Source organism: Salvelinus namaycush, chromosome 37 (genome assembly GCF_016432855.1).
Source record: "Salvelinus namaycush isolate Seneca chromosome 37, SaNama_1.0, whole genome shotgun sequence".
NCBI classification, from domain to species: Eukaryota; Metazoa; Chordata; class Actinopteri; order Salmoniformes; family Salmonidae; genus Salvelinus; species Salvelinus namaycush.
Window position 1 is genome coordinate 19,911,031 of NC_052343.1, and position 10,131 is coordinate 19,921,161.

A 10,131-nucleotide genomic window follows, 5' to 3' on the forward strand; every position below is an offset into this window, starting at 1 on the left:
GTTCCCTTTATTTTTTTGAGCAGTGTATTTCACATAGTGAGCCCATGCTTGTGACTTAAGCAAATTTTACTCCTGAATTTATTTAGGCTTGCCAGATGACTCAATTAATGACTCAAGACATTTCAGATTTTCATTCTTAATTTGTAAACATTTCTAAAAACATAATTCCACTTAGACATTTTGGGGCATTGTGTGTAGGCCAGTGACTCAAAATCTCAATTGAATCCATTTTAAATTCAGTGTGTAACACGTCAAGGGGTGTAAATACTTTCTGAAGGCACTGTACTTCAAGCAGTCACACATAGGACTAATGCCTCCATGTAGTGTATGCACTGTTACCTCAAAGAAGTTCTGATAACAGGGCCAGGACCAGTCTTCTAAAATCAGCTGCAAAGTCAGTGTCACTAATAGTCCCCCTTAGGAACTGTAACAGGCTAGACAAGGTCTATTGTAAGGTTGTGTGTGTGTTTCATTCATAAGAATTGAACAGATAAGTTCCGTTAAAACCATAATCGAAGACAAAATCCCCAATATTCCAGCTGACAAGAGGCCTTGTATAACAGATCATTTTATTTCATTTCTTTATTCTTCAATATTTTACAGTCCACATTAACCCATCAAAAGAGAGCCAGACAACAGCTCCATGAGTAACAGAGAGGAGCTGTTGAGTCCAGCTTCACACACAGCCCTCTGTGGTCCATTGGGTTAAAGTAAACAGAACCACAACGGCGGCATGATATGGTAACCACCTAAACTAGAGGATTCTGGACAGAATACCACAGCAGTTCTTTTAGCCTCGGTTTCAGAACCAAAACAAAACAATTCCCAAATGAAGGAGAAATAAATCAACCTAAAACATAAAAATAATATCATCCAATCGTACAAACATGAGAAATACTAGAAAACTATAAATTGTTTAATGTGCATGACAAAATGTAGCACTACAAACTGTTTCCATCTCAAGTAAATATATATATAATTTCCAAGTCCTAGGATCAATTAATATGGTACTCAAAATGTATACAGCAACTACAATTTTCAAAAACATAACATGCCAAAAGTAAGGAGCCAGGTTTCAGGAGTGATGAGTTTAAAACTAAAAGAAAAGTAGAATGCTGAAATACTGTGCTTGTAGTCACACACACACACTAATAAAAGCTCAGCAGTTCAGTATAGCCAGGTTGGGTTTCCTCCACCAATCAAGAGTTCATCTAAAGTTTTTACAAAAAAAAATTAAAAACGTAAGGAGTTCTAAACAAAACATGTTCTGGAAGCCGTTCAAAACAAAACATTTTCTAGAAGCTGTTCTAAAAATGATGGGAACCAGAGGAGACAAACACATGACCAACAGAAGATCAGAATAAAGCAGCAACAGGTAAGTGTGCAAAGACTCAACCATAAGTACAACACTACTGCATCTGTCAGAAAACACATTATACTGCAATTAATAAAATCACCCTTTCCAATTAGTAGGTATTTCTTTCCCCTATATAATTTCTTACATGTATATATAATATACAAAGCACTAGAGTTCAACTGAGCATTTTCTATCAACGTCCAATAGCGTTAAGTCCAATGCAAAGTTAACCACCACCAATTAAACAAAAAGACTGCAGCAAAACAAATAAGTCATGACATCATAATAACTCATGGTGAGATGAAGGAAAAAACTACAAAAGAACTCTGAGAGCCTGTGTTTTTATTCACCTGGAGATTGTTACAGACACTGCATCACACGACAGACGCTAGTCACTGAACCTAACCCGTCTGGTCCTGTACTGTGGCCTGCTGGCGGCGCTTCAATAAGGAGCACTCACACAAGCAGAACACTCCTCAACGTTGCCCTAACGTTGTGTCAATCCTACCGTAACGTTGTTACAGATAAGCATAAGCCTGGCTAAACGCTATGCTGACTAATGCAGCAAGTTACATGCAGTGCTGCCCTACACAATGCATCTACATTACTGCAGTCAGTTCGATGCAACTGGTGTCCTGATGTTATTCTAACGTTAATATTGCAGCCAGGGCCAAGGAGTGGAGAGAAGATGATAATGACAGTTTTTGACCATCTTTCTCTCAAATTAGCAGAAAGACATTTCAACGGAATAAATAAGATTAGGAATCTCCAGGTCAACCATAGTCCATTTCAACACTGAAGAGAGACCCCAGAGAAAGAGATGTGCAGCTGCTTTCCAACTTAAATAATATGTCACTGGAATACACACATCATCATTATCATCTTGACACAATGTACATCCTCCCAACGAAAACAGTAGGCGGTCTGTAGCCTACCGTTCTCTCAGCTCTGGTCAAAGGGTACAAGTGAGGAAATGAGCTGATACAGTCACTAAACCTCTTCCGGACACTAGTAGGGATAGTTTGGACTATCTGGTGAAATCCAGAGAATCCTCAGTCAAATGCTTCATGTGTTCATATCTTTTGTTATATTTTTGAAGACTGAAGAGGTCATTTCACATTTAAAAAGGAGATATGGAGGACGATTGAGACACCAGTGTCGTAATAATAATAATAATGTATTATAATAATATCACAGGAAATAATGATAAAATAAAATAAAAACATTTTAGGGAGTAAGACAAAATATCAGCCAACTCTTTCTTTCATATTCATACAGATCCAGGAAGTCTCAAACACTAAGAATGAGCTGTCCTCAGTCAGTCAGTCTTTCAGTCAGTCAGGCTCTCTCGTGCTCGCTCTCGCTCTTTCCAGATAGGGTGGCGTGGCAAGGCTAGCCTTGCAGGAGAGGAAGATTTGGAGAGAGAGGTGGAGCAGGTGGGTCCAGTGAGAGAGGAGCGATTGGGTAGTGTCATCTGTTCAGGTCTAAAACAGCCCTATGGAGACTGGACTCTCTGGGGTGATAGTAGTAGATACTCAGAGGGGTGAAGGTCAAAGGTCAAGTGGTGGTTAGAGCTGGAAGCCCTCCATGGGCCCATCCTGCTGCTGGAAGATGAACTGGCCTTGGTTCTGGTCCACCTGTGGGGCGATGCTAGCGTCCTCCTCCTCCACACCAAAGTAGTGCTCGATCAGGTCAAAAGCCTTCTGGTAGATCTCCTGATTCTCATGGCTCTGCAGGAACTCTATCTTGTCCAGACCTGCCGTGGACATTTTTACATTTAGCAGATGTTATTATCCAGAGCGACTTACAGTCAGTGCATTCAACGAAGGTAGGTACGACATCCACACAGTCATCACAAATACAACTTTCCTCAATAAAGCAGCCATCAGCTAAATCAGTGCTAGTAAGAAAAGCCAGTGGACACACACGCACACAAATTAATATCAGGCCTTAGTGACTCACATGACAATACTGAGTCATAATCACTAACTAATGGCTGTTTAAATTTGGCAGCATGTGTCCTTGCATCTTATTAGATAAGAACTACAGAGTACACTATTCACTTCACAGCAACATATCTACTGCCATCTAGTGGAACAGTGTGCATTCCACTGGCTAAGTGATTATCCATAGCCTAATGACATTTCTCCTTCTCCCTGAAGAGTGCAATCGTTCCCTCTGCCTCCTTACGTCAGTGCATACCTTATAAATCCACGAGACATTTGCTATTTCAGGGAGAATGTGGAGAAACAGAATTGAGCGTACATCTTAGGGTTGATTCCTGTCCCATTCTCTTATGTTGTGTGTGTGTAAAACATACCATAGGCTTCCTCTATGAGGGCACAGTAAGGATTGATGCCAGTGCCGTTCTGCTTGGCCTCCTGCTCTCCCAGTCTCAGGATGTTCTCCAGGCCGTTCAGTGACACCTGCACTATCTTACTGTCCATCACTGTCAGCAGGTCACACATGGGCTTGATGGTGTTCAGACTAACCAGGTACCTACCGGGACAGCAAGACAGTGTTAGATTGACATTTTTTCACATTTGTTAATTTGGTTTAGCAGAGATACGGTTATACAGGCCTACTACACTGGGACAAAACTTTTGCAGAGCATGCGACTACTCCCATTAATTTCATGAATTCTTGGCGTAAGCAGCGAGTCTCCAAAATGATGCTCCGGTTCTATTTAAGAATTTGACGCGCGTTATTACCTGATCTGCTCAGGAGTGCCCCCAGAGGTAGCATTGGTTATAGCCCACGCTGCTTCCTTCCTGGTGCGGAACTCTGCCTTCTGAAGGATCTCTATCAGCACTGGGAAGATGTTGGCATCTATCACCGTCTGACCAAGACAGAGAGATAGAACAGTGAGATGACATTATACACACACACACACACACAAATAGGTTGTTGTCAATAAAACATCACAATAAGGTGCAGAGTGTTTGATTTGCCTGCTGGGGGTCAAGGAGATCCCCAGCTCCTCTAAAACCATCGACAACTACATGCCGTTTTCATGGCGTTTGTAATATCTTAACCTCTAGAAGAGCATAGTCAGAACTACACAGTTCAGATTATTCCACATTTAGCTCTCAGAGTTAAACAAGTAACCACCTCCCGATATCTCGCAATATTGGCCACCATTAAGAGGATGATATTACAACCAAATAGTTAACATTTATTTAACAATCCCTTGAAAACAGCATGTAGTTGTCAATGATTTTAGCAGAGCTCGCGGTCTCCTTGGACCCCAGCAGGCAAATTGAATGCTCTGCACCTTGTGACATTTTAGCAATAATGACCTAGAGTGTACAAAATATTATGAACACCTGCTCTTTCCATGACAGACTGACCAGGTGAAAGCTATGATCCCTTATTGATGTTACTAGTTAAATCCACTTCAATCAGTGTAGATGAAGGGGAGGAGACAGGTTAAAGAAGGATTTTTAAGCCTTGACCCCTGGATTGAGCATGCGTGCCATTCAGAGGGTGAATGGGCAATACAAAATAAATTCCTTTGAACGGGGTATGGTAGTAGGTGCCAGGCGCACCGGTTTGTCTCAACAACTGCAACACTGCTGGGTTTTTCACGCTGAACAGTTTCCTGTGTGTATCAAGAATGGTCCAACACCCAAAGGACATCCAGCTAACTTGACACAACCGTGTGAAGCAATGGAGTCAACATGGGCCAACATCCCTGTGGAACGCTTTCGACACCGTGCAGCGTGCATGCCCTGACGAATTACAGCTGTTCTGAGGGGAAAAGGGGGTGCAACTCAAAATTAGGAAGGTGTTTAATATTTTGTACACTCAATGATAAAAGCCCTCAGATAACTACTTAAAACACCGTGCTACTATCAAGCACGGGTACACACACACACCTGGATCTGTGCTCTGTTCCCAGCTGTAATGTTAGACACAGTCCAGCAGGCCTCCTTCTTGATGGACTCCTTGGGACTGCTGAGCAGGTGTAATAGGCATGGCAACGCCGAGCAGTTCAGAATCACCTGGAACAATCAACACACACACACACACAGTGAAGATTACACACCAGTCCACACACACAGCTAGGACCATGTGAAGGATCAAAACTCCACACACATCAGGGTGACGAGAGACAAAGCCATTGGGAGGTAGCAAGAAAATAAAAACTAGTTCTACCTGAGTCTGAATGTCATCGCCTGTCACTATGTTTCCCACAGCACGCAGCGCAGGAGAGACCACCTTATAGTCACTGTGCCTGGGGAAGACCAAAAACACCAGTCAGTGTGCACCAACATCTCAATTTCTTGTGTGTGTGTCGAGTAGTACTTACATGAGTAGCTCCACCAGTCTGCGGCAGACACCAGAGTCGATGACGGTCTGTATCTTGTCATTGGGTCCGTCAGACAGGTAGGAGAGGGCCCAGCAGGCATCTGCCAACACATCTGGGTCACTACTGAACAGCAGCCTGGACAGCACACTCAGACAGGGAGACACCTGGGGGAGGAGAGAGCGAGAGCAAAGAAGAAAAGAGCGAGAGGGAGGAAGAAAGACAGAAAGAGGGATAATGGTGAAAGGAGAACATTAAGTTTTGCTAAGAGAATGGCTTTGAGAGAAATTAGTCAAAATCCCAGAGTGGTTTGTGCATTTGACAGGAGAGATCTGTTGGACTGTTAGAACTGTCCTCTGATTGGGCAATGTGGGAATAGACCCCATTACCTTGGTGAAGTCGGGAGGGGGGTTCTTCCCTCTACACAGGTTAGACAGAGCCCATACAGCATTCCTAGTTGTGGTGAGACGGTTGGATTTAGCCAGCAGCCTGCGGGGTAGAGAACAGTTTTTAGTACACCTTGTTTCTCTGACCGCAATTAAACTGTTAAACCTGACTAATCTGATTATACAATGTATTAGGTAATGGTATGAAACTCTACTTCTCCTTGTTAAAACGACATGGGCCTACAGACTGATAAAACCAAGCTCGCACACACACGTACTGTTGTAGGGAGGGCAGGATGCCACAGTTGAGAACGTAGTCTCTGCACTCTGCGTTGTCCCCAGCGATGTTCCCCAGGGCCCACACGGCCTGAAACACACCAATCACTCGTCACCTCTAAACCAGCAGCCATGCATATTGCCATTCCGTAACATTGCAGCTATATTGCATGCAGCTAGGAGCCATATTATACAGTGCTGCAGCTAGGCTATATTTCCACACAAACATCAGCACCATATAGAGCTGGGCTTGGAGGGCCATACCATATACTGCTACAGCTATATAACCACACAGCTAGGACCATATCGGGCTGGGATTGCTTAGTATTTGGCTATGTTAAAACCCATGGAAGGAGAGTGAATAAGAGAACACTTCAGGGAGAAGGGTAGAGAATCAGAATGCAGTCATAGCGTTTATATTTAGGGAATGCAAAAATAGCTGGTTTACTATTCAGATAGGATCTTCTTGGCAGGACAAATCCCATGAAATCTTATTCCCATTCCTGCTAGACATCCCTGTAACCCATGTGTTAGTGTCCCATCATGCTACAACTCTTCCCCAGGGCTTCAGCCTCCCCCCGGGGCCTTGCCCCCCCCACCCAGGCTGTTCAGTCACCTGCTCCTGGACGTCCTCGTAGTCCGAGTTGAGCAGCTCGATGAAGATGGGCACGGCTCCCGTCTCGATAACCACCTTGGTGTGCAGGAAGGTCCCAGAGGCAATGTTGGTCAGGGCCCAGGCTGCCTCAAACTGTGTCACACACACATTTCACACCATGGTCACATGGGGAGCATAGTACAAGCCCTCAGATACACAGGGTGAAGAGTTATGATTGACTGAGTGTCATAAAGAGGCAGAGGAAAGTTCACTAGCTATGTCTTTTGACAGGGAGAAATACAATGCAGATGTCATGCAGACTGACTAATGCCAACAGGATGTGATATAATATTACAGAATCTGACTTAATTTCCTATATTCCAACAGCTTTCTGTTAGTGTCATTTTGTGTAGTGAATACATTTTACGATTTCTAACAGACCAAACCAAGAATTCCCAGCACATCCAACTAACACACAGACAGAGACCCAGCCACCTGACCAACCTGAAGAGTGCAGTTCTCACTCCTCTTGAGAAACTCCACAAACTTATTGACGACCCCTGGGGTGAGAATGACCTCATCGATGGGAGGGTTGGGCTCTGATGAGGAGAGAGAAGAGAGCATGACAATGACATCACACTGCTAGCTTAAAAACATTGTGGTTCATGGCTGAAAACGTGTGACGCTGACACATTCCAATACGGTGTTAAAGGAATAGCATCAGGTCCAACAAAGGCATTACTTGCAGACATTTGGCACGAACAATCCATCTTTGTTGTTGAGGAAACATACTATACAAAGACCAAACTATGTCCCGTCCCAAACGGAACCCTATTCCCTATATAGTGGGTCCTGGTCAAAAGTAGTGCACTAAATAGGGAATTGGGTCCCAATGGAGACATATCCTAAATAATAGAGGTGGCATGAGCCCTGTATTGGGGTGTTATGAATTGCATGATTCACACAGACCTTTGGAGAGTAACTTCCTGAATTTCTGTGTGGCGATCAGCTGCTGGTCTGGATCCTCAGAGAAGATCATCTGGATCATCTCTGGAGTTATGACACCTTCCTACACAAGTCAACATACATAAAGATGTGAATGACATACAAAACCATGTACTCTGACACTATACACACACAATGCAGAGCAAGCGATGTAGTGCTACACCTGACCAGTTTATCACATAAAGTGCACTTAGGTCTAATGACCTGCATCTAGTTTTAATCACAGATTGAAATCGAAAACCAAAACCTCTTGTCTTTTTTGGATACTGGAGAACAAAGACTTAACTAATCATGGGTTTCAGAATCTTCTGTTTCCCCCAAAATTATTTGTACTTATTTTATGGAGTAATGGCATTGTCTTTCAACAGGTAACTAGTCCTTCAGTGCAGAGTGTAGACCATGAGAGCAAGACAATGGGACAATTGGAGTAATGGTCACTTACACCTGAGACTGGTGCAGTGGAGCTGATGTCGGGGTCCTGGATAGGGCATTCTAACATGGACTCATCGCCCGAGGGCACACACACATTCCTCCTCTTGAACAGCTGGGGGAAGAGGGAGAGGTAAGTGTTAGTAGGACACTGACTCACTACAACACAAACAAACCAAAGACAACTATAACAGGTCAATAAAAAAATGACTCATATCTGGAGAAGATTTACCATTCAAAAGGCATTTACATGGTCAAATTGGATGAGATTAGGGTTGTCTCCACAGAATGGAGAGTAGCTGATTCAGTGGTCCAGGCGTAAGAACTGGAAGCACCCTACCTGCTCTTCTCTCTTCTGTTTGCGGAGTTGGATCCCCTCCTCCTCTCTCCTCCGGCGCATCTCCTGTGGGTTCAGCGCTTTGTTCTTGTAACTCTTCATTCGGTCATTCCCTGGGCTTGCCATCTCGTCTGGGGAAATAAGGATAAACATAACGTTATACTGAACGATCAAATATACAAACTTGTGAATTCACAGCAGCCACAACCAGCCAAACTTAACTGACTAGCTAGCTAATGTTGATGTTAACATAGGCGCGAATGGAAAATCAAATAAATTAAATCACTCTCGATGTGAATTTGGATGTTGGCCAAAAGGGGATTTGAACACAAACCCTGCCATGTGCATCCTCAAACGAAAACAGCAGTTGGGGTGACAGTTTGATAGCTGATGAAGAAGACTGGTGATCAAAGTAACAATACCAAATGTTTCTCCCTCGCTGTCATCAGCTGTAATCTTTGTGTTAGCTAGTGAGTCAAAGAATGCCATTCCTGGCTCGCTAGATAAAGATGACAAGCGCATCAGCTAGCTAGCTAGCTAACTAATGAATGTTAGCTAACATTAACCACGGTCTTGCTGACAGCGTCACATTGACATTGTTTGTTGTATTTTCTGGGGGAATCAGTGGTCTTCCAGGCTGGATATCTCCAATCGCAAGAAACCGGGTTCCTCTCTAGCTAGTAGTACAGTACGGCCTAGTACAGTGGTTCCAAACCAGCGGTACTACCTAGTAGGACGCCTGGCCTGGGGAGGGGTACCTGGCCTATCCACAGGGGGTACTTGAGAAGACTCACGGGACCTTAGGCTTACTGGTAAAATACACATGATGGGGTACTTCAGGGGTACTCCGGGCAGAGCAAAATTCAGTTGGTGGAACAGTAACCAAAAAAGGTTGGGAGCCACTGGCCTAGCACACAGCAACTAGCATGTAGCATGCTGGCTACCTAGCTAATACATTATTCGTGTTAATTAAATTACATGGTGTTCAAAAACCTTCTACCGTATTCGTTTCGTTAGGAAAAAAATTACTTAAAATCAACTGTAAAACCAATTATAATAGGCATTGGTAGCTAAAACTGCCATTAGACCCAAATCACAGCTTTTTAAGATTGAGCTTGCTAATAACACAGCTAGCGTTAGCAAACTAGATAGCTCCCTACATCGTTAGCTAGCTAACTAGCTCCTTCACACCCCTCTCCTGTCCCCTCTTGTTTAGCAACCATCGTCATGCCAAGTTATCAGATAATACGTGACAAAAACAGAAAACGACAATAAAAAAGTTGTGACGATTGTATTGCACTTACCCATTTAAGATGAATAATGTCAGAAACGCCTAGGTGTAGCTAGGTATTATTATTTCCTTCACGCAAACTCCCGAGTCCAGCTGAGAGCAATATGGCGTCTTGTATCGCTTAAAATTTCCCAGTAACCCTCCTT

General features: G+C 43.5%; 1 protein-coding gene across 1 annotated transcript; it reads right to left on the reverse strand.

Moving 5' to 3' along the window:
* Window positions 1–550: 550 nt before the first annotated feature.
* LOC120031029 (importin subunit alpha-6-like) lies at window positions 551–10,111 on the reverse strand. Its single transcript, XM_038976555.1, has 14 exons — window positions 9,999–10,111; window positions 8,698–8,825; window positions 8,371–8,472; window positions 7,893–7,992; window positions 7,428–7,522; window positions 6,945–7,076; window positions 6,331–6,419; window positions 6,056–6,155; window positions 5,670–5,833; window positions 5,516–5,594; window positions 5,236–5,361; window positions 4,069–4,196; window positions 3,678–3,856; window positions 551–3,113 (listed from the first exon to the last, which is right to left on the reverse strand). The coding sequence occupies exons 1-14, from the start codon at window positions 10,000–10,002 to the stop codon at window positions 2,926–2,928; spliced, it is 1,614 nt and encodes a 537-aa protein (XP_038832483.1). The 5' UTR covers window positions 10,003–10,111; the 3' UTR covers window positions 551–2,925.
* Between the last annotated feature and the right edge of the window lie 20 nt (window positions 10,112–10,131).

Excerpts from the sequence above, each read along its gene's own strand:
- LOC120031029 (XM_038976555.1), bottom strand. Across the intron at positions 8,473-8,697 it reads AACAGAAGAGAGAAGAGCAG|CTGTTCAAGAGGAGGAATGT; the intron begins GTAGGGTGCTTC and ends CTCTTCCCCCAG. Across the intron at positions 3,857-4,068 it reads GGCACTCCTGAGCAGATCAG|GTACCTGGTTAGTCTGAACA; the intron begins GTAATAACGCGC and ends CTGTCCCGGTAG.